General features: G+C 44.0%; 1 protein-coding gene and 3 long non-coding RNA genes across 18 annotated transcripts in view; 3 read left to right on the top strand and 1 right to left on the bottom strand.

Annotated features, from left to right (window-relative positions):
* Positions 1–332: 332 nt before the first annotated feature.
* Positions 333–2,538, top strand: LOC136495405 (uncharacterized). 2 transcript variants are annotated; one of them, XR_010768993.1, is made up of 4 exons: positions 333–533; positions 1,558–1,755; positions 2,105–2,151; positions 2,449–2,538. It is a non-coding gene; the product is annotated as an uncharacterized lncRNA (long non-coding RNA). The 2 variants fall into 2 exon arrangements; XR_010768992.1 differs by lacking the exon at positions 2,105–2,151.
* Positions 2,539–2,644: 106 nt separating this feature from the next.
* On the top strand, positions 2,645–4,009 carry LOC136495219 (uncharacterized). The gene is made up of 2 exons (XR_010768930.1): positions 2,645–2,934; positions 3,612–4,009. It is a non-coding gene; the product is annotated as an uncharacterized lncRNA (long non-coding RNA).
* Positions 3,203–24,227, bottom strand: part of LOC136495216 (uncharacterized) — a 48,838-nt gene continuing 27,813 nt past the window's right edge. For 4 of the 14 annotated variants that reach the window (XR_010768922.1, XR_010768925.1, XR_010768923.1 and 1 more), the window contains 2 exons: positions 23,654–23,964; positions 3,840–4,151 (listed from right to left, as the gene is read on the bottom strand). Coding sequence is in view for 6 of the 14 variants with exons in the window: in XM_066491204.1 (XP_066347301.1) it covers positions 17,469–17,569; positions 23,654–23,711; positions 23,820–23,964 (304 nt within the window). In the remaining 8 variants the exon portion in view is untranslated. Of the gene's footprint in view, positions 3,681–3,839; positions 4,152–17,224; positions 17,570–23,653; positions 23,965–24,227 lie in introns of those variants that run through there. The other 10 variants (XM_066491203.1, XM_066491207.1, XR_010768926.1 and 7 more) reach the window with 9 other exon arrangements.
* LOC136495218 (uncharacterized) lies at positions 4,158–8,648 on the top strand. The gene is made up of 3 exons (XR_010768929.1): positions 4,158–7,034; positions 7,122–7,240; positions 7,358–8,648. It is a non-coding gene; the product is annotated as an uncharacterized lncRNA (long non-coding RNA).

Below are 24,227 nucleotides of genomic sequence, written 5' to 3'. Positions count from 1 at the left end.
CCAAGTCTTGCTCAAGCTTCACCGCCACGCGGTCCATCACTCCAAAGCCTTCAACTTGCCCTTCACGCTTGCAACCGGTCCATCAAGCCAAGTCTTGTCTTGATCTTCTCCACCTTGATCACATGACTCAATGTCATGTCTCATGTGCATTTAAGCTCCTTCATCATCACATGTGTGAGCTTTGCAACATCTCCAAGCCATTTTCACCTTCATGGCATATGTTGCTCACACACATGTACCTGTGGACTAATCACCTGTGTATCTCACATAAACACAATTAGTCCACCTAGGTTGTCACTCAATTACCAAAACCAAACAAGGACCTTTCACTCAGGCTTCCTTGACGGGCTTCCGCCCACCTCGGGCGCCCTCATCCCGGCGGGGTGCGTCCCTGGTCCGGTGACCTCGTCTTGGCTCTACTCAGCCCTGCTGCCTCGACCTCTGCGCCTCCTCTACCTTATCCCTGCTGTCTTGCCTCGACCTCGGCCCTCCTCGCCCGTAGATCCAAGACCTGTTCTGTTGCCCACCGCAAGGTATGCAAAATTGCAAATCCTAGCTTGCTCTGCTATGCTCAATCGAATGTACTAGGGCTTATGCAAATTCTGAGATAAATAAACATTGTGTGTTGCCGAACGCAAGGTATGCAAAATTGCAAATCCTTGCTTGCCCTGCTCTGTTCAATCGAATGTACTAGGGTTTATGCAAATTATGAGATAAATAAACATTGTTTTGTGTAGATAGTTATCTAGGAATTGTATACATATATATATATATATATATATATATATATATATATATATATATATATATATATATATATATATATATATATATATATATATATAACTACTGTCCTGTAGCCGGCTACAGAATAACTTATTCTGTAGCCACTTTGAGTTACGATAATTACTATGTTAATTTACGAGATTATAGTAACTCCTTACTAAGTGGTTTAATATAATGTGTTATAGTAACCCAACTATCGTAAATATGTATTGACATTATGGTAAATTAGTATATAAAATTATAGTAAATGGAGGTGGCTACAGAATAACTTATTTTGTAGCCGGCTACTGAATAGCCTCTCCCTATATATATATATATATATATATATATATATATATATATATATATATATATATATACATTTGTTTTTCTTATTTGCACCAAATGAATTAGACAGAATGTACTAGGGTTTATACAATTTCTGAGATAAATAAACATTGTTTTCCATTGGTGTAGGAGAGTTATCTAGGGTTTGTACAATAACTTGTACAGATCTGTATATACTTGCAACCAAACTTTTTCTTATCTGCACAAATGAATTAGAAATAATAAACTATGGTTTATGCAAATTCTGAGATAAATAAACATTTTTTTTGCATTGGTGTAGAGAGTTATCTATGAATTGTACAGTAACTTGTATGGATCAGTACTTTTTCCTTTTGCCAATTGTCCAAACCAAATGTAGAGAGTTATTTCTGTAGGGGATTAATTCAGCATTCATATTGAAGTCCAGATTTTCATTTGTTCTGACAAATGTTTTGCATATTTCAGGTCTCACACTTTTTAACTGGAAATCTCTTCTCACAGTGGCAAGTGTGTCTGTCTGTTAGCTTTTCCCCCATCTACCACTAGATTTGCCTGATGGATGTGAGTTCTCAAGAGTTGAATTTTTCATGTCAGCAATTTTGGGATGACAGATAGGTGCTTCTAGCTGCTCGGGGAAGAGGTGATCCCACAAATATCTGCTTGGTAAGAACTAATAGTTTGTAGCTCTATACCATGCAGTCAGATTATTATGTACTAATGACAATGTTTACTTATACACCATACTATAATTGGGTATAATCTAATATATAGAACAAACATGAAGTAATCCATGTTATATTAATAATACAGTTCAGTTGTTAATATAATTGCTATTGTCCCCACAACTGGCCTAGAGATGAGTTTCGTAATATGAATCGAAGCTGTAATGTACTACATGATTGAAATTTCTTTGGCGGTCATGGAATATCCAAATATGAATCAAAGCTGTAGTGTCCTGATGTTTGCTAATAGATTTCTTTGATATCTGGTACTATCAATGCCAATGGCGCAGGCATGCTTGGACTTGGACAGTGCGCTCTGCTTTGGATTAGTGAGAATGTGATATTTCTTTTGCGTTCCTAGTCTATTGTACTGTAACAATCAATTTATTGAATGTTTCTTTCAGTGCCACATGAGTGTCTGTGTGTCAATTAGACAATCGTTGTTCCATTTGTCTTGATAAATCATAGTACGAATGATACAGGCATGCTTAGACACCACACTATGCTGTCCATGACGATTTCTTTATCAATCATTGAGTATGCTAATATGGTCCCAACTACTAGTGTCGGCACAGGAGTTTTCCTTCTCTACTTGGTGGTTTACTGTCTGTGTGTTTGGTAACTTGCTCTGCAGCTGACTACCGAAGCTGAAGTCGGTGATGCACTCGCAGAGGCATTTCAGAATGGACTTGTCAAGAGGGAGGATATATTCATCACAACCAAGGTAATCTGAATTACAAAATGCTACCTTCTGTATTCTACTGCAGAGTTTTTTTTTTGCCCCACTCTATTCCATAATCAAGTTTGGAATATGTTCTCATTGCAGCTGTGGAACTCAGATCATGGCCATGTGCTTGACGCCTGCAAGGATAACTTGAAGAAGCTGAAACTAGATTATCTCGATTTGTATCTTATTCACTTCCCAGTAGCTACTAGGCATACATGTAAGTTCACTGCCCAATGGGTCCCTCACAGAAATGTGTATTTCTGTAGGAGTTGGCACTTCTTCTAGTGCTCTTGGTGATGATGGCATGCTAGACATTTCCACTATTTCATTGGAAACATGGCATGCAGTGGAAGAACTTGTTTCCATGGGACTGGTGAGCAGCATTGGAATCAGGTAAATCGAACCAACATTTTTTTTCTGTTGAAGTGTTGAGTGTTGAGTCTAATGGGTGATGCCAGTCCAGCGAAGTACCTCCCTCCCTCGCTGCCTCTGTGTGTACTGTAGTTTAATGCAAAAACTACCCCAGTGTGGCAGCTCAGCCTGGACAAACTCACATTTTCATAGGGTACGTAACGTAAGACCATCGTAGACGATGATAGATATTGGTATGTTGATGTAATAAAGTATTCAAACTGTTAGCTTTGCTGTTGACAATGCTATAGTGTATGTACAACACAGTGACAAAGAATACTCGAAGGGAACTTGTCTGGCACCCAGTTTTTGTTTATTGTGGGAGAAAAGGTGGCTATAGCTTTATTCTTAAAAGACAAGATGTACATGGCACTCCTAACCAAAACTGAACAAAAATATATGTCTGCAGCTAATAGAATTGCTAACAGATGAAGGAAACTCACACACTCACAGCTACACACCAGTCATCAAGGTGGATGTCATTTCAAATCTCCATTACAACCAGCTCTAGACTATCAACCATCATCCCTGTTTAACAAACTGGAGTACATTTTGTTTGGATACTTTGCAATATCATCAGTTCTGGTGCCAATGTGATCAGCTAACCTGGCATTGTGGTAGCAATACCAATGTGATCATCTAACTTAGCATTGTGGCAGCAATACAATTTGTAGAGCTTGGCTGAGAAGTACAGCAAGACGCTGGCGCAGCTTGTCCTCCGGTGGGGTCTGCAGCGTAACACAGTGGTGAACCCCATGACCTCCAAGGTGCAGTAATACATTAGCACACCACTTAACCTTCACTTTGGGACATGTTTGGTTTCAAGCGGGAGCAATTGCCAAGTGAGGACATCGCGCTTTCATCGCGCGCGCAATGAAAGCGTGATCAATACAAAGGATCTAGATATTTGCTGGGGATGTGTATATTACATTTGTTGAAGTTTGGAACAAACCGAGGAGGGTACATTACATGTGTCACCACTTGCAAACAGGTTTATTTGCAGATGTATGCATGCTTCCTGCTTGTAGAATAAAGGCAAGTCGACCTCAATGACATACAAATCGCTGCTGAATTTTTGAAGCCTTCTTTTATCCTACTGTATGAGTAGCTGATCATATCTCAAATTACGTCGATCATACTACAGCATAAAAGAACTGCCCAATTTTGAGGCACTCCCAATGTGTTTTGAGATGTATAGACTGAAATGAGCACATGAAAGATAAATGTTAGGTAAATGTATGAGCGCCAATGTTTTTAAGGCGTCGCTTTGGCGTCGCTTTGGCGTCGCCTAATCGGCAAGGCGCTACAGGCAGGACGACTTGGCGGACGACTCGCCTCAGATAGGTATGGCGTCCGCCTTACTACTATGGCGTCCGGAAGTCGTCGATTTGGCGTCCGATTCGTCAAAATCGAGCAAGGCAGGCGCCATACGGGGATGGCCACAGTAGGAAAACGCGGGTGTGCAGGCGCGCCGCGTGCGGGAAAGCATAGCGTGCGTGGGAGACTAGGCGCGCGGGGAGAGAGGAGCGCATGAGAAATCAGGGAGCAGAGAGAGGAGCGCTCGTAGGGAAGACGGACCTACCTGCTCGCCCGCACCGCCGGTAGAAGCTGCTGTCACCGAGGCTCCGCCTCCCCCTCCCCTGTTCCCCATTTGCGTGAGGAGCAGCCGCCGGCGGGCTACTGTTTCCCCGTCGCCTCTTCTGGTCCTCCGTTGAGCAAGACACGAGCCACTTCGCCTCTCCCTTCCCTCTTCCTCACCCGCGCGAGGAGCAGCCACCGGCGGACTGCTGTTTCCCCACCGCCTCCTCTGGTGAACATCGAGCAGGAGCAGGACCCAAGCCGCCTCCTCTAGTCTTCCCTCGAGCAGGGGCAGGACCCGAGCCGCCGCCTTCAGTCTTCCCTCGAGCAGGAGCAGGACCCGAGCCGCCTCCTCCAGTCTTCCCTCGAGCCAGGTACTCTGCTCCTGCTCTGTATTTTTCTAGCGTCTTCTGTCTTCTCTCGAGCAGGACAGCAGCATGCTGATTTGTTTATATTTGCTTTGCTTGGTGCTTAGTGCTCAGTGCTCACTGCTCAGTGCTTATTGCTTAGCCTCTTCTGGTCAGTGTTCAGTGTTAATTAACTATTTGTGTCCACTGTCCAGTTGTCCATTAGTGCATAGTGTTAATTAATAATTACTTTGCTTGTCGTGTTTCACAGGAGTCCATCTAAATGACAACACAAGACACTGTCAGTCCACAAAGTGTAGGCTCAGGTACTGCTGAATATGATCCAAGGACAGATCCAAAAAGGAAGGCCAGGTCTGGTGATCCTGGGTGGAAGTATGGCTTCTGGCCAGAAATTGGCAACAGAGATTTGGTTGAGTGTATCCTCTGTGGAACTCAAGTAAAGTCTAGAATCAAGAGATTGAAGGAGCATCTTGTAGGTGGATATGGAGATGCTCTCAAATGTGAGAAGACAACAATAGCAATTGCTGCTGAAATGGAAGCAGCACTAGTTCAGGGAAGAAGGAGAGCACTAAACCTAGATGATGATGATGATGGTGTTCAAGTGGTGGAGGTTCAAAACAATGCTAATGCTGCCTCTCAGTCATCTGGTACAACTGTGCAACATCCAAGTTCAGGGACAGCATCCAAAAGGAAGCAATCTGCTCTCAAATTTGCAAATCTACCACCTAGACCAAAAGAGAAAGAGAAGAAGTCAGTGATTACCATGCTTCGGAAAAAACCTGAAGAAGTGGTTGAGGAAAGGCATTCTAAGAATGGACCTGCACAAAGCAGTGTGGAGGGAAGGATCAGGACCAAGGAAGAAAGAGATGAAGTCAATATGCATGTGGCCAATTTCTTCTATGAGTGTAGAATACCACTCAATGCTATCAACTCAAGGAGCCTTGAGATTATGTGTGAGGCCATTGGGTAGTATGGACCTAGATACAGACCTCCTAGCTACCATGAGGCGAGGGTGCCATTGCTTGGAAAGGCTGTGGAACAGGTCAACAAAATAAAGGAGAAGCATGAGGCTGCTTGGAAGCAATATGGCTGTACACTAATGTCAGATGGGTGGACAGATAGGCGGGGCCGTCACCTCATTAATTTCCTAGTCAATAGTCCATAGGGGACTTTCTTCTTGGAGTCTGTTGATGCATCCAGTGAAGTACATGATGCACCAATGTTGGCAGATTTACTACAGTAGAGAATTGATCTCATTGGAAGAGACAAGGTTGTTCAAGTGGTCACTGACAACGGTGCTAATTATAAGGCAGCTTGCAAGCTTCTTATGGAAAGAATTCCAACACTGTTCTGGACCCCTTGTGCAGCACACTGTTTGGACCTCATGCTAGAGGACATTGGCAAAATGAAGGAGTTTAGCAAGCCTATTGCACGCGCAAGACAAGTTACTACCTTTATTTATAGGCACGGGAGGCTTCTTGATGCAATGAGGGAGAAGACAGGAGGTAGAGATCTTGTTAGACCAGGAGTAACTCGTTTTGCTACTGCTTTCCTCACTTTGCGCAGCCTACACACTCATAAGGATGCTCTGAAATTCCTATTTGTAAGTGATGACTGGACTAAGTCCAAATTGGCAAGAACAGAAGCAGGAAAGAAAGTGCATGACACCATCCTTTCAACCAAATTTTGGAACTCAGTTGAGGACTGCCTGAGAGCATCACAGCCCTTATTGTTTTGTTGAGGATAGTTGATGGGGATGAGAGGCCAGCAATGCCAGAGGTTCAGTTTTGTATGGAATATGCAAAGAAAAAGATTAAAGAAAATTTCCCTATTAGGGGAAAGGCAGACTTGCTTTAAGCGTATCTTGGCAATCATTGACAAGCGTTAGGAAAGATCAAATGGACCAACCATTATATGGGGCAGCACTATATTTGAACCCAAACAAGTATTTTGACCTGAAAACAGATGATGTTATGGCTGGTAAGCTAAGGTCTGCATTTACTGAGGTTCTTTCAAAAATGGTGCCTGACCAAGATCTTCAAAACAAGATTGATGACCAAGCTTTGGAATATGAGGCCTTAAGGGGTAGCTTCAGCAACAAAATTGCAATCAACAACATCAAAACCAAGTCTCCTAGTAAGTTATTCACTGACTGTACAATCTGATTTTTTTAGTCTTTCCTAATTTCTAACATGAAAATGTTTATTTGGTCACTTGATCTAGTTGAATGGTGGCGTTCATATGGTGGCAAAGCCGTAGAGCTTCAAAGATTTGCAAAATGTGTTGTTGGGCTTTGTGCTTCGGCTTCAGGTTGTGAGCGTTGTTGGAGCACATTTGAGTCAGTAAGTAATCTGTCAATTACATAAGTACTCAATTATCCCAGTTCAAGGAATAAATAAAATCTACTATCTATTAATGATTGCTAAATATTTCTTTTGTTTGCATTTTTACCATTGTAGATTCATACTAAGAAAAGAAATAGGTTAGAGCATAAAAGGCTTAATGATTTGGTCTATGTTCAGTACAACTGAAAGATGGTAGTGAGGTTTCAAAAGCGACATGAGAAAGGAGTAGGCAGCTTTGATCCTTTGTGTTTGGAAGACTTTGATTGAAACAATGAATGGGTTGATGTGGATGCAGAATCAGTCCATAATGGCCGTGGACTTGAAATTACATGGGATCAAGTTGATGAGGCTGTTGGTGCATCCCAAATGTATCATGGTCGTAATTTCCCTAGGGCAGCCCGCGGCGATGCAACTAATATTGATAGAACTTATACTCGTAGGCGGTCTGCAGCAGCTACTGCCCCAATTAGGAGGACTTATGAACCACAGGAGGATGAAGACATGGAAGATGATAACTCTGATGAAGAATAGCTGGTTGATGATGTGGAAGTTGATGACTATGGTGAAATTGCACCTATTGTTGCTGACGAAAGTGATCAAGCTGCAGCTGGTGGTGGCAATTCAGATCCTTTTGTGATGGAGGATGACTTCTATTGACTTAATGATGCTTGAGAGTTGTGAGAGTATTTGTGCCAGACTATTTATGCACTAGTATTGTAGTAATGTGGAATGTGCTCACTGAGCACTCTAGTTATCTTGTTTAGTGGACTATTGTAATATTGTTGAACTATGTAACACCCCGGTGTTATGCTAGCATTTAGGCACTGCAAATCATGCATATTGTGCATCATCAAGCATCCTAAGTATCCATGCCTAACTATCTAAATGATAACTAAAACTATGCTTCGAAACGTATGAAACATGCTCGTGAAACAAGAATGTTGCATACACTTGTTTAGAGTTGTTTTTGCCCTAATTATGCTTGCTAGGTTAGTAAAACATATTTGGCTATCATTGTAAATCATCTAGAATTATTTAGCACAGTTTTTGGAGCAAAGCTTGTATTCAAGCTTTTGACAAAATATGCATTTGAAATCTTTATTGAAAATGGTAAAAAATTCTACCTATTTAGCTTTTGCTTCCCAATTTAAAATCTATGCAAAATTTTTAGTTGGTCCCTAAAGCAAAGTTGTAGAGGATTAAATTCTAAGCAACTTTTATTTTTGGTACATTTTCAAAAGATGTCATTTTCTTGCTCAAAATGATATTTGAAAACTGGTATTTGAAAATTTCTTCAAAATAGAATTTGAAAAAGGGTTTTCTCCTTTCACGGGCCGCCGCCTCCTTTCTGGCCCGCCAGCCGAAGCCGGCCCACGCTCCATGCCGTCCCGCGCTGCGCCTTCGCCGCGGCCCAGCCCAACTCGCGCGCCTGGCCTGCCTCCGCGCTGGCCCGCTCGCCCGGCCTGCCTCCGTGCTACGCCACACCATTCCCGCGTGCCGCGCCCGACCGCGTCAGGGCGCGCTCGCCGCGTGGCCGCCATGCGCCAGCGACGCACGCCGCGCGGTAGCCCCGGCCTGCCTCGCCCTCCCTGTGCTCCGCCTTCAAAGCTGTCCGAACGCGCGCACGCCACTCCACCCCGCATGCCATCCCGTCTCCTCCTCCTTCTCTCCAGTTCAGAGCTCCGCAGGAGCTCTCGCCACCGAACGCCGCCACTGCCCCGCCGGCGACGTACCCCTCCTTCCACGCCTTCTTTCTTCGATTCCTGCCGCCAGCAGCTCCGCCTTGAGTCCCTGCCTCGCTTGCGCTCGCTCGCGGCCGCCGTCGTCGAGGTAAGGGCCGAGCTTGGCCGCCTCCTTCCTCTCCGGCGAGTGCGCTGCCACGGCCGCGTGGTCCGTCATGCCGCCGGGCCAACGCCACCCTCCTAGTCGGTGCGGCTCGGCGTGGTGTGCATGCTGGCACCGCCTGCGTCACCGGGAGAGCTCGCCGCCGGTGAGCACCGGAAGGCGGGGCTCCTCCCCAGTTCTTGGGTCGCTGACCCGTGGGGCCGCAGGGCCCAGCCGTAGTGGCCGGTGGAAGTTCCGGGTGCACAGCACCGGGTGCACCCAGCAATTTTGTCGGCTGGTTTTAAAAAGGAATTAAGAAATGAATTTTCAGATTTCTATTAAATACTTTAGAAAATGTTTGTGTACTCATTTTGGCTCTAAATTTGTTGAAACAAATTTTTCTAGGTTCCTTATCACTAGATCTACATGATAAAAATATTGTATGTTATTTTTGAGATACTTTTCTATAGAGCTTTATTTAATCCTTGATATTGCTGATATCTTGAAAAATGTGTAGTAAAACCTATATGCTGCAAAAAAAATATGCTTCCAAGTGTGTTATTCTTCTTGTGTAATGTACTTCCTAGGAAAAATATATGCCATGCATGTCCTGTAGAAAAAGTATGAGGTGTAGTTCAAGTGCCTTTAATGGCTGATTTTTGTTATTTTTGCTAGAGAGCAAAATTTGTATAAAACATACATGTGATAATTTTTGTACAGTGATTGTATGCTATGAAGATCATGGAAAAAATACTAAATCTGTTGTTTGACACTTTTCATAATACAAAGTATTTTCACATTCATAATTAGGTCCAAGCTTGTCTTTTTGTGTAGGCTATTCCACTTATCCAAATGCCATAAAAATCTGATGGTAGACTACTTAGGGTAGTACTGTGCTATGGTAATTTTCTAAGATTTTTCTAAGTAATAAAAATAGATGTTGCTATTCAAACCTATTATTAATTAGGGTTTAATCAAGTGTTGCTTTGTGTATGCTTAAGAATTTAGTGAAGCTTTGGTGTATCTTTGAAGCATTTAATGAGATGTGTTGACTTAGCATATTAGTAGTAGAAGAGAATGCAGTAGATGACATGTGCTTGTAGTATATGTTCTTGGATGATGTTGACTACCTTGCATTCAAGCATATCCATTGTGTTCATTTCATCCGATGCACTTTTTGCATAAGTACTTACGCACATGCATCATATAGGATCGCAAACCAAGAGCCTAGTCGTTATACCCGAGGAGCCCAAGGAGCAGCTCGAGGTGCAGCCGCAGGAAGTGACCGAAGCCGTCGAGGAGGACGTTGAGGAACTTCCGGAGTGCCCCGATCACCGCCCGAGCTCCTTCGAGAGAGGCAAGCCCTGGAGCATTTTCTCCCCGGTTTGCAATTATTAATTAAATGCTTTACTTTAATTGATGCATTACGTTCAGGAGTTGTTTGCAACCGTTGCTGCATTATACCTTGTCTACCTTTGTTATACTATATCCTTGTTACCCTTGGTATCCGCAGTTCGAGTCAATGCTTAGCTGGCTTAGACCGGTAGAAGTCGGGTGATTTCCTGTCACCTACGAGCTATAGGTGGTTACCTGGATCTGCTTGGATAACTATGTAGTCAAGGTATAACTAAGTGTTAAATGAAGTTGAGACCGGACGGAGACTTACAGAGTTTTGGACTGTAGTGCTTTCCGTCTGTGTCGATTAAGGACCGACCGTTGTTGGGCCTCGAGTCATGTTGAACGCATGCCTTACATTTAGCTGGCCGAATAAAGTACCTTTCGACCGCGAAGCTGGGAGATTATTCGGGCCGAGTAGATTGCCCGCAGCGCACTGTGCCGGAGCAGGTGTGGTAGGACACGGGGGCGAGATGATAAGACCAAAGTGCAGTCGGTCGGCCCCCGGGTACATGTGGTTCCTGGCAAACTCGAGATTCCTGGATAGTTGACTCGGTGACCAATACCTCACTTTAGCGGGTGAGTAAGGTTTATGTAAGGAATAAATCACCAGCTGGTTAGGAATCGATTCGAATCACCATCGCTCCTGGATAGTGAGCACTTGACTTGAGTGACTTCATCGTAGTAATGTTGATGGAACAAGTGGACAGTTATAATGAATATGACATTATGGAAGTTGTTAATGATCATTGGTTATCATTATTTGCTTAATCATATGCTTGCTCTAGTATAGGTGCAAATATAGTCGACAGGTTAACAATAATTAACTTGACAATAATGCTTTTGCAAAGGTTCTTAAAATGCTAAAAATGCCTCTTTTGCAAATGAGTCAGCTACCCTACTATAAAGCCCTTCATAATCCTTGGTGTCACTTTATTTTCGGTTGTGTCGGGTAAGTCTAGCTGAGTACCTTCTCGTACTCAGGGTTTTATTCCCACTTGTTGCAGATGGGCAGATGTATTACGGCTACTGTATCAACTGCCTTTATCCTGCGATGGATGATGCTTAGGACCATGGGCATGGTCATTCCTTACGTCTCGTCTGATGCTTTTGTTGGAGATGATCATTAGTTGGCACTGTATTTGAACTCCGTGTGAGTGTGTGGTTTTGAACAAATGGCTTCCGCTACTTTTATTCGAACTCGTTTTGTAATAACTATGTTTAAACTCTGATGTATCTATGATGCGAACTTTTATGTAATATGTGATGGTGACCGCTAAACTTATTACGATCTTGGCTGGTATGTAAGTTGGTTTGAAATCCTTCATGATTTCACAGACTACTGGGTTATACGGGCTTAAGTTTACTAAATCGTCTGCTCTGGCGGATGATTTTCTTACTTAATTTCGTATAATTGGTCGGTTCTGTTACAAACTACTTGTGTAATGGTTTTATTTGTGGCAGTGTGCTTATCTACTCGTTAATCTTTACCTGTCCCTCAACTAATTTCTATTTTTGCTGGTGCCATATTCCCTATGAAATACCTAGGTACTAACCTGAATTATCTCTCGTTGCAGTGTATTGTTGGATGCACACTTGGGGCTGCGGGCTGCACAGGAGAGGACAACACCAAGGTATGACATGCTTCCAGTTCTCTAGTCTATACTACTATTGGATGGCCGTAAGGCGTCGCCTCGCCTTACGCCTTACTCGCTTTAGCGTAAGGCGGTAGTTGGTCGCCTCGCCTCGCTTTACCACCTTAAAAACATTGATGAGCGCAGCAAAAAAGGTGATCAAAAGAAAGAACCAAGTCCAAACTTTCAAGAAATATCCCCAAACACAGACTTGGGGTTCTTGCATCATATTTATCTTTCATTGCTCATACGGCGTGCTATTGTATGAGTGCCACTTGTTTGAGTGGTAATGTATGGATCATTTGCCTCTACGCCTCGATAAGTGTGAGTTGTGAGAGCATGATCAGATACACCGCCGAGCTAGGGTGGAATGCTTATATGATGCTAGAGTAATTACATGTTCTACGCATGTTTTACAAAGGTATCTCATGTGTGGGTATTCCGTCTGTTGAGGCGATGCCGTCAATAGGATGATGGTTCGGGTAGTTACTACCGTTGTACATGTATCTAGGGATTCGTGTAGAGCATGTAGATAAAAATTTACTACTTTTATGCATTCATTGGGAATTGGGCTAAAATGAATCTTCTGCAGGTACATAACAACGTTATCGTGTAGAACGTATTAGATACGTATTTGAGAGATCGTTTGTATGCCACCGAATTCGTCACTAGAAATTATTTATTTCATAAGTTTATGAGAACGTACGGCACGTACATACATCATATTATTTGTGCATTTCCTTCATGTCATGCATTCCTCCCCTTATAAATTGATTATCTCATTTTGATAAAAGTTGTATCACCAGAAATATATTCCCATGAAGTAATAAAAGAAATTTTGCTATAGATGGCCCGCACGAAGCAGACCGCCCGTAAGTCCACCAGAGGAAGAGCACCACAAATTATTTATTTCATAAGTTTGTGAGAACGTACGGCACGTACATACATCATATTACTTGTGCATTTCTTCATGTCATGCATTCCTCCCCTTATAAATTGATTATCTCATTTTGATAAAAGTTGTATCACCAAATATTTCCCATGAGTAATAAAAGAAATTTTGCTACAGATGGCCCGGCACGACAGCCAGGTGACCGGACCCGTAACGTACCACTACGGAGGAAGAAGCACCTCGATGTCAGTTGGCCCTGAGGGACACCGCAACCACGGACACCTTCTTGGGACGAGTTTGGCATGTCCGAACCTTGCTTGGGAGAGTGCTCCATGATGTGGGGGTTAACCAGAGGGTCAAGAGCCTGTAGTACTCTTGGAATGAGAGCAGTTAGTAGAGAATGGACCTTGGCAGTAGTAGAGGATCATGGCATTCCTACTCTTGGTGATCGCTCAGAGTGGGGATGGAATTGGTACTTGGAGTTTGAGGGGTCGCACTTCTCGTTGAGGCGCTGTAGAGTGACTACTTCTTCCGTGTCATCAGGGATATCATGAGCAGATTTCCCTAGTGAGCTTGCAGCAGCTCTAGCTGGCACCTTTCCTAGGGATGATCCTTGTGATGCTATTTGGGTTCAGCCTCAGGGAAGTGCCTTGGTCAGAGGTCCAGCTGAGGGACAGGCTAGCGACAACCATGCTATGAGTGCTATGTTCGCCGCCATCAGAGCGTATGAGGGTCTTGAGAGTACCTACTGGACTTTGACTGGCTTACGTAGTCATGATAAGCTCAAGGTAGGAAAGCAGAAGAAGAAGCAGGCACGTGCTATAGCTAGTTTGTAGGAGCAGTTGGCTGATATGAACTTACAGCGAAACCAGGCGGTTGAGAGAGGTGATAGAGCTATGCAGCGGGTGCATACGTTGACTCAAGCCAACAACAATGCAGACCGCATGATTGGACAGTTGGTTCAGGAGAGGAATGAAGCCTGGACTGAGAGGGACCTTCTGCTGCAGAGGGTCGATGAGCTAGAGGAGTACAACGTCAACCTGCACGAGGAGTTTCACGCGCTCTACAATGGGGTTGGCCCATATGCTCCTCTAGACTGCCGCTGGCATGGACATCGACGACGAACAACGAGGACTGAGCCTGTAGTTTCACCTAGGGGCGATGGTGACGTCTCCGACCCCGACGACGGCCCCGAGGAGTAGGCTAGTTGCCTTGCGCTAGTGTTTAGGTCCTGTCGCGATGACCTTTCTTTTGTTGGCATGTAACCTAATGTATCTTGCTTCGAACTTATGAGACTTGGCATGTGATTGGAACTTGGCTAGTAATGCGATATCTGAACGCATAAAAGTCCAGTGTATGTATGCTGGCAATTTGGTTGTATGGACGCGATGTTTGCTTTTGAAGTAATTTAATTAGTGATGTTGTTTTAATTGGGATGCGATTATTGTGCCTCTGTTTTATTGTATGAATTTATTCTCTCCAGTAAATTCAGTACGGCATAATTTTTCCTTCACTCACAATTATTACAGCTTCACTCAATCATTACTTGTTGCTGAAATATGCAGATGACAAATACTCGCCGTACCACGTATGAGGCCGCTGAGACCGGTGCTAATGGTGCGGGGACCGGTGGTGGTGGTGGAAACCACGGCAACAACAATGAGCCTCCCCATGAACCGCATTTGCCACCTCCTCCCCCGTTTACCCCAGAGGTGTTCCTCGCACAGTTGCTCGGGAGTCAGCGCAACACGGAACAGTCCCAGAAGAACATGGAGGATTTTCTACGTACCATCGCCAACAATGTTCAGCGTGGTAACAATCAGGGTGGTGGCATTGGGGTGAATCAATACAGCAGCTTCAAAGATTTTATGGACACCAGGCCACCAATATTCAAGGAAGCAATAGAACCACTTCGATGCTGAAGAATGGATCAACACTATGGAAGATAAATTCCGTGTGTTGAGGATGACTGAGGTATTGAAAACTGAGTATGCTGCACATCAGTTGCAAGGACCAGCGGGAATGTGGTGGAAGCACCATCGCACAACCTTCCCTCCAAATGCTCAGATTACATGGAGAGAGTTTGCTGAGGCCTTCCGTGGAGTTTATATTCCACCCGGGCTGACCGAGATGAAGTTGGGAGAGTTCTTGGCGTTGAATCAGGGCACCAAGACCTGTGACGCAATATTTGCATGCCTTTCAATAACTTGTGTCGTTATGCTCCCGACATGGTTGACACTGATGCTAAGAGAATCGCCAGTTTCAAGAGAGGACTCAATCCAAAGATGATGAAGCATGTGGGTACCAACACCCGCGCCAGATTCAATGACTTCATCAGTGATTGTCTGAAGCAGGAAAAGAACAACAACGCCAGCACCGCAGCTAAGACTCGCAAGAGAGCCCTAGAAGGTGGTCCTTCCCAAGCAAGAGCACCTGCGGGAGGTCGTCCTCCCTATCGTCCATCAGCACCTGGCGCTAGGTTCAGGCCACCTCAGCAGAGAGGTCAGAAATTTCAGGGGACCCAGAAGCCTTACAAGATGGCAGTACAGTCTAACAAGGCAGCCGCAACTGTGGTACAGGGCAGCTCCAAGGGAGCTGTGGGATCTGCTGGTACAGTGAGGGGACCCTGCTACAATTGTGACCAACCCGGCCACTTCTCAAGGTTCTGTCCTTATCCGCCCAAGAAGAAGCAGCAGACTTATAATGCTAGGGTGCATAGTATGACTGTGGATGAGATTCCTGAAGGAGAGCCCGTAACCGCTGGTAAGTTTCCTATCAACGAAAACCCTACAGTTGTTCTATTTGATTCTAGGATCATCGCATTCTTTTATGAGTCAAGCATTTGCACGGAAACATGAACAACTATGCACAGAATTGGGTTATGGTTACCGTATAAGTTCAGCAGGGGCTGATGTTTTGACCAACCGGATGGTTCGAGGGGCAACCCTTGAATTAGGTAGCAGGAAGTTTCGAGTGAACTTGATAGTTATGCCTGGACTAGTTTTGGATGTCATTATAGGGATGAATTGGATGAAGGATTGGGGAGCAGTTCATAGATACCGGAAGTCGGGTACTTACCCTTAAGGATCCCCTGGGTGAGGGTACTTTCCAAGTACCATTGCCTCAGAGAACAGACCTTATAAGTGTTACATGTGCTACTGAAGTTATTCCTATTCATCAGATTCCGGTAGTGTGTGAGTTTCCGGATGTATTCCCGGATGAGCTACCTGGTCTTCCGCCAGATAGGGATATTGAGTTTGGAATTGAGTTAATCCCTAGAACAGCTCCGATTTCAAGGAGACCCTATCGGATGCCTCCCGATGAATTAGTTGAGCTGAAGAAGCAACTAGAAGAGTTATCAAAAAAGGGGTTTATCCGGCCAAGCAAGTCTGAATGGGGATGTCCCGCCTTGTTTGTGAAGAAGAAGAAAGAGGGCACGTTGAGAATGTGCGTAGATTACAGGCCACTTAACGCTGTAACCATCAAGAATAAGTATCCCTTGCCTCATATTGATGTTCTGTTTGACCAGTTAGCCAAGGCTAAGGTGTTCTCAAAGATAGATTTGAGATCCGGTTATCATCAGATCAAGATTAGGCCACAAGATATACCAAAAACTGCATTTTCCACCAGATATGGGTTGTATGAGTATCTTGTCATGTCCTTTGGCTTGACAAATGCTCCTGCATACTTTATGTTTTTGATGAATACAGTTTTCATGCCAGAATTGGATAAGTTCGTGGTTGTGTTCATCGATGACATTCTGGTGTACTCCGAGAACGAGAAGGATCATGAAGAGCATCTGAGAATTGTCTTGACCAGACTTAGAGATCATAAGCTATATGCTAAGTTTAGCAAATGCGAATTCTGGTTGAAGAAAGTTCCTTTCCTTGGTCACATTCTGTCAGAAAATGGAGTTTCAGTCGATCCAAGTAAGGTGCAAGAGGTTATGGATTGGAAGGCACCGACCACAGTTCCTGAGATTAGAAGTTTCTTAGGATTAGCCGGTTACTACCGTCATTTTATACCAGACTTCTCGAAGATTGCCAAGCCTATGACAAGTCTACTACAGAAGGATCACAAGTTTGTGTGGACAGAGGAGTGTGAAGCAGCTTTCCACACCTTGCGGAAACTGTTGACCACTGCTCCTGTTCTAGCACAACCAGATATTGAGAAACCATTTGATGTGTTTTGCGACGCATCGAAAACTGGATTGGGCTGTGTTCTTATGCAAGAAGGGAGAGTCATTGCTTATGCCTCACTGTCAATTGAGAAAGCACGAGGTCAACTATCCGACACATGATCTTGAACTTGCTGCAGTTGTGCATGCCCTAAAAATTTGGAGACATTATCTACTTGGTAATGTGTGCAACATTTTCACAGATCACAAGAGTCTCAAGTACATCTTTACCCAACCAGAGCTGAATATGAGACAGCGAAGATGGTTGGAATTGATCAAAGATTACAACTTGAATGTGCAATATCATCCTGGAAAGGCCAATGTAGTGGCAGATGCTTTGAGTAGAAAGTCGCATTGCTTGAATGTGCAGCCATTACTTGAAGATGGGTTCGATCTGATGCATCCTGCTGTGTTACATAGTATTCAGATTAGTTGCTCTTTGGAGAGTAAGATAATAGAAGGCCAGAAAACCGACAAGGGATATTCCACATCAAAGAGAAAATAAAAGAAAAGCCATCAAAGCACTTTAAAGTGGATGAACAGGGCGTGTTGTGGTTTGACGACCGTCTTGTGGTTCCCAAGGATCGAGAGCTTAGGAATAAACTCATGGATGAAGCTCACCTTTCTAAGCTATCTATCCATCCAGGAAGTAGTAAGATGTATCAAGAACTAAGACCTCGTTATTGGTGGACCAAAATGAAGAAAGAAGTTACAGCATATGTTGCCAGATGTGACACGTGTTGTAGAGTGAAAGCTATTCATATGAAACCTGCCGGTTTGTTGCAACCTTTGTCCATACCTAGTTGGAAGTGGGATGATGTAAGTATGGATTTTATCTCGGGTTTGCCCATGACTCAAAAGGGACATGATTCGATTTGGGTGATTGTGGATCGTCTTACCAAGACCGCTCATTTCTTACCTATCAAGACAACTTATCGACCACCTCAATATGCCGAGAAGTATATTGCAGAAATTGTGAGGTTGCATGGTATACCAAAGACTATAGTATCTGATAGAGGGCCACTAGTTCATGGCTCACTTTTGGGAACATTTACACAAAGGCTTAGGAACTAGTTTGATTCGTAGTACCGCTTATCATCCTCAGACAGATGGTCAGACTGAACGAGTGAATGCTGTTTTGGAGGATATGTTAAGAGCCTATGTGTTGTCTTCTAGGGGATCATGGGAGTCATGGTTACCATTAGCTGAGTTTGCTTACAATAATAGTTATCAAGAAAGCATCAAGATGGCTCCATTCGAAGCTTTGTATGGCAGAAAATGTAGAACACCATTGAATTGGGTCGAGCCAGGAGATAGAAGGTATTATGGCATTGACTTTGTAGAAGAGGCCGAAGAAGAAAGTTCATATTATTCAACAAAATATGAAGGCGGCCCAATCGCGTCAGAAAAGTTATGCAGACAGAAGAAGGAGACCCCTTGTGTTTGAAGTTGGTGACTATGTTTATCTGAAGGTCACGCCAATGAAGAAGAAACGGTTTGGAGTCCGAAGAAAGCTTGCAGCTAGATTCGTAGGACCATACAAGATCTTGGAAAGAAGAGGTCCAGTAGCTTATAAGTTAGAGTTACCTGAGACCATGAGTACCAGTCTTCCCTAGTTTTCCATGTATCACATCTCAAGAAGTGTTTGCGTGTTCCGGAGGAAAGAATAGAACCTCGGGGCATCCAACTCAAGTCAGATTTGGTGTATCGTGAGCAACCGGTCCGTGTGTTAGACACTAAAGAACGTGCTACTCGGAATAGTGTGGTGAAAACATACAAGATACAGTGGGATCATCATGATGAGGGAGATGCAACTTGGGAAACGGGAGAATATCTACAAAAAGCTTATGAAGATTTTTATAACAAATGGTTCGTAGCCCAAATCTCGGGACGAGATTTTTATAAGGGGGGAGGGCTGTAACACCCTGGTGTTATGCCAGCATTTAGGCACTGCAAATCATGCATATTGTGCATCATCAAGCATCCTAAGTATCCATGCCTAACTATCTAAATGATAACTAAAACCATGCTTCGAAACGTATGAAACATGCTCGTGAAACATGAATGTTGCATACACTTGTTTAGAGTTGTTTTTGCCCTAATTATGCTTGCTAGGTTAGTAAAACATGTTTGGCTATCATTGTAAATCATCTAGAATTATTTAGCACAGTTTTTGGAGCAAAGTTTGTATTCAAGCTTTTGACAAAATATGCATTTGAAATCTTTATTGAAAATGGTCAAAAATTCTCCCTATTTAGCTTTTGCTTCCCAATTCAAAATCTATGCAAAATTTTTAGTTGGTCCCTAAAGCAAAGTTGTAGAGGATTAAATTCTAAGCAACTTTTATTTTTGGGACATTTTCAAAAGATGTCATTTTCTTGCTCAAAATGATATTTGAAAACTGGTATTTGAAAATTTCTTGAAAATAGAATTTGAAAAAGGGTTTTCTCCTTTCACGGGCCGCCGCCTCCTTTCTGGCCCGCCAGCCGAAGCCGGCCCACGCTCCAGTCCCGCCGCGCGCCTTCGCCGTGGCCCAGCCCAACTCGCGCCTGGCCTGCCTCCGCGCTGGCCCGCTCGCCCGGCCTGCCTCCCGCGCCCCGCCGTTCCCGTGCCGCGCCCGACCGCGTCAGGGCGCTCGCCGCGTGGCCGCCATGCGCCGGCGACGCACGCCGCGCGGCAGCCCGGCCTGCCTCGCCCTCCCTGTGCTCGCCTTCAAAGCTGTCCGAACGCGCGCACGCCACTCCACCCCGCACGCCATCCCGTCTCCTCCTCCTTCTCTCCAGTTCAGAGCTCCGGGAGCTCTCGCCACCGAACGCCGCCGCTGCCCGCCGGCACGTACCCCTCCTTCCACGCCTTCTTTCTTCGATTCCCCGCCAGCAGCTCCGCCTTGAGTCCCTGCCTCGCTTGCGCTCGCTCGCGGCCGCCGTCGTCGAGGTAAGGGCCGAGCTTGGCCGCCTCCTTCCTCTCCGGCGAGTGCGCTGCCATGGCCGCGTGGTCCGTCATGCCGCCGGGCCAACGCCACCCTCCTAGTCGGTGCGGCTCGGCGTGGTGTGCATGCTGGCACCGCCTGCGCCACCGGGAGAGCTCGCCGCCGGTGAGCACCGGTCGGCGGGGCTCCTCCCCTGTTCTCGGGTCGCTGACCCATGGGGCCGCAGGGCCCAGCCGCAGTGGCCGATGGAAGTTCCGGGTGCACAGCACCGGGTGCACCCAGCAATTTTGTCGGCTGGTTTTAAAAAGGAATTAAGAAATGAATTTTCATATTTCTGTTAAATACTTTGGAAAATGTTTGTGTACTCATTTTGGCTCCAAATTTGTTGAAACAAATTTTGCTAGGTTCCTTGTCACCAGATCTACATGATAAAAATATTGCATGTCATTTTTGAGATACTTTTCTATAGAGCTTTATTAATCCTTGATATTGCTGATATCTTGAAAAATGTGTAGTAAAACCTATATGTATCAGAAAAATATGCTTCCAAGTGTGTTATTCTTCTTGTGTAATGTACTTCCTAGGAAAAATATATGCCATGCATGTCCTGTAGAAAAAGTATGAGGTGTAGTTCAAGTGCCTTTAATGGCTGATTTTTGTTATTTTTGCTAGAGAGCAAAATTTGTATAAAACATGCATGTGATAATTTTTGTACAGTGATTATTGCTATGTAGAATCATAGGAAAAATACTAAATCTAGTTGTTTGACACTTTTCATAATACAAAGTATTTTCATGTTCATAATTAGGTCCATAGCTTGTCATTTTTGTGTAGGCTATTCCACTTATCCAAATGCCATAAAAATCTGATGGTAGACTACTTAGGGTAGTACTGTGCTATGGTAATTTTCTAAGATTTTTCTAAGCTATAAAAATAGATGTTGCTATTCAAACCTATTATTAATTAGGGTTTAATCAAGTGTTGCTTTGTGTATGCTTAAGAATTAGTGAAGCTTTGGTGTATCTTTGAAGCATTTAATGAGATGTGTTGACTTAGCATATTAGTAGTAGAAGAGAATGCAGTAGATGACATGTGCTTGTAGTATATGTTCTTGGATGATGTTGACTACCTTGCATTCAAGCATATCCATTGTGTTCATTTCATCCGATGCACTTTTTGCATAAGCACTTACGCACATGCATCATACAGGATCGCAAACCGAGAGCCCAGTCGTCATACCCGAGGAGCCCGAGGAGCAGCTCGAGGTGCAGCCGCTAGGAAGTGACCGAAGCCGACGAGGAGGACGTTGAGGAACTTCCGGAGTGCCCCGATCACCGCCCGAGCTCCTTCGAGAGAGGCAAGCCCCGGAGCATTTTCTCCCCGGTTTGCAATTATTAATTAAATGCTTTACTTTAATTGATGCATTACGTTCAGGAGTTGTTTGCAACCGTTGCTGCATTATACCTTGTCTACCTTTGTTATACTATATCCTTGTTACCCTGGTATCCGCAGTCGAGTCAATGCTTAGCTGGCTTAGACCGGTAGAAGTCGGGTGATTTCCTGTCACCTGCGAGCTATAGGTGGTTACCTGGATCTGCTTGGATAACTATGTAGTCATGGTATAACTAAGTGTTAAATGAAGTTGAGACCGGACGGAGACTTACAGAGTTTTGGACTGTAGTGCTTTCCGTCTGTGTCGATTAAGGACCGACCGTTGTTGGGCCTCGAGTCATGTTGAACGCATGCCTTACATTTAGCTGGCCGAATAAAGTACCTTTCGACCGTGAAGCTGGGAGATTATTCGGGCCGAGTAGATTGCCCGCAGCGCACTGTGCCGGAGCAGGTGTGGTAGGACACGGGGGCGAGATGATAAGACCAAAGTGCAGTCGGTCGGCCCCCGGGTACATGTGGTTCCTAGCAAACTCGAGATTCCTAGGATAGTTGACTCGGTGACCAATACCTCACTTTAGCGGGTGAGTGAGGTTTGTGTAAGGAATAAATCACCAGCTGGTTAGGAATCGATTCGAATCGCCATCGCTCCTGGATAGTGAGCACTTGACTTGAGTGACTTCATCGTAGTAATGTTGATGGAACACTTGGACAGTTATAATGAATATGACATTATGGAAGTTGTTAATGATCATTGGTTATCATTATTTGCTTAATCACATGCTTGCTCTAGTATAGGTGCAAATATAGTCGACAGGTTAATAATAATTAACTTGACAATAATGCTTTTGGAAAGGTTCTTGAAATGCTAAAAATGCCTCTTTTGCAAATGAGTCAGCTACCCTACTATAAAGCCCTTCATAATCCTTGGTGTCACTTTATTTTCGGTTATGTCGGGTAAGTCTAGCTGAGTACCTTCTCGTACTCAGGGTTTTATTCCCACTTGTTGCAGATGGGCAGATGTATTACGGCTACTGTATCAACTGCCTTTATCCTGCGATGGGTGATGCTTAGGACCATGGGCATGGTCATTCCTTACGTCTCGTCTGATGCTTTTGTTGGAGATGATCATTAGCTGGCACTGTATTTGAACTCCGTGTGAGTGTGTGTGGTTTTGAACAAATGGCTTCCGCTACTTTTATTCGAACTCAGTTTTGTAATAACTATGTTTAAACTCTGATGTATCTGTGATGCGAACTTTTATGTAATATGTGATGGTGACCGCTAAACTTATTACGATCTTGGCTGGTATGTGAGTTGGTTTGAAATCCTTCAGTGATTTCACGGACTACCGGGTTATACGGGCTTAAGTTTGCTAAATCGTCTGCTCTGGCGGATGATTTTCTTACTTAATTTCGTATAATTGGTCGGTTCTGTTACAAACTACTTGTGTAATGGTTTTATTTGTGGCAGTGTGCTTATCTACTCGTTAATCTTTACCTGTCCCTCAACTAATTTCTATTTTTGCTGGTGCCATATTCCCTATGAAATACCTAGGTACTAACCTGAATTATCTCTCCGTTGCAGTGTATTGTTGGATGCACACTTGGGGCTGCGGGCTGCACAGGAGAGGACAACACCAAGGTATAACATGCTTCCAGTTCTCTAGTCTATACTACTGTTGGATGGTCGTAAGGCGTCGCCTCGCCTTACGCCTTACTCGCTTTAGCGTAAGGCAGTAGTTGGTCGCCTCGCCTCGCTTTACCGCCTTAAAAACATTGATGAGCGCAGCAAAAAAGGTGATCAAAAGAAAGAACCGAGTCCAAACTTTCAAGAAATATCCCCAAACACAGAAAAATCAGGCAAGCAAGGGGCCCATATCACAAGGGGTACGAACTAATCTGGAGCCTTAAAATCAGCCTTAAAATCAAAAGAGATGACACAAAAACACTAAGTGGAAATTAATGCACAGGCAATCAATTTAGGAGGAAATGATTTCTAGAAAGCTATTCACAAAGATCATCAATAGAATGATCAACTGGTAGAAGCATGTACGATCATTATCCCTATAGGAAAACCACCAATTTTCTGAAGCCTTGTGATCATGTGCAGGAATCCTCATCAATGTGAGATAGAATTGAATAAACGATTATCTCAAATAGAACCTCACCTGATTGTCGAAGTAGCAGGCAGATACATGCTGAACTCAAAGGTATTGTTGAAGTAACCTGCACAAACTTCAGTTTAGAAAAACTATAAGCAGTACCATATATGTGCAGGTCATCTGAAATTAGAATTATAAAAAGAGGTTGTCGCGTTTCATCTGGCTGGTCTACCCTGTATGACTGGGTGACACACTGACATAGTGACAAAAAATACTTGTTCCCAATCCATTTCAGCACAACATTCAGTATCATTCCATAGGATTCCTCTGTTTCCATTTCCATGATATCCTTGCTTTTATCTTCAAAAGAGTTTTGCCTGAAACCAAAAATAAGAAATATGGGACTTTATGGCAACTACAAAAAGCAGACATTGTTGCTTCAATGTCTCAATTTGCTGACCTATTTTTCAACTATGGGGAAATTTCAGTTTGAGACACAGGGAAAGAACTTGACACAGTAGAGGAAGACACTTAAAAAAGCAGAAAGACAATATGTCGCAACAGAGCATGTCATTAGTTAAGACTGGACATAAAGGTATAATCATGATAAACAGCAGCATGGTATGCTTTGCATATTCAT

This window comes from Miscanthus floridulus, chromosome 12 (genome assembly GCF_019320115.1).
Source record: "Miscanthus floridulus cultivar M001 chromosome 12, ASM1932011v1, whole genome shotgun sequence".
Taxonomy (NCBI): Eukaryota; Viridiplantae; Streptophyta; class Magnoliopsida; order Poales; family Poaceae; genus Miscanthus; species Miscanthus floridulus.
This window is presented reverse-complemented; position numbering and strand designations above follow the sequence as displayed.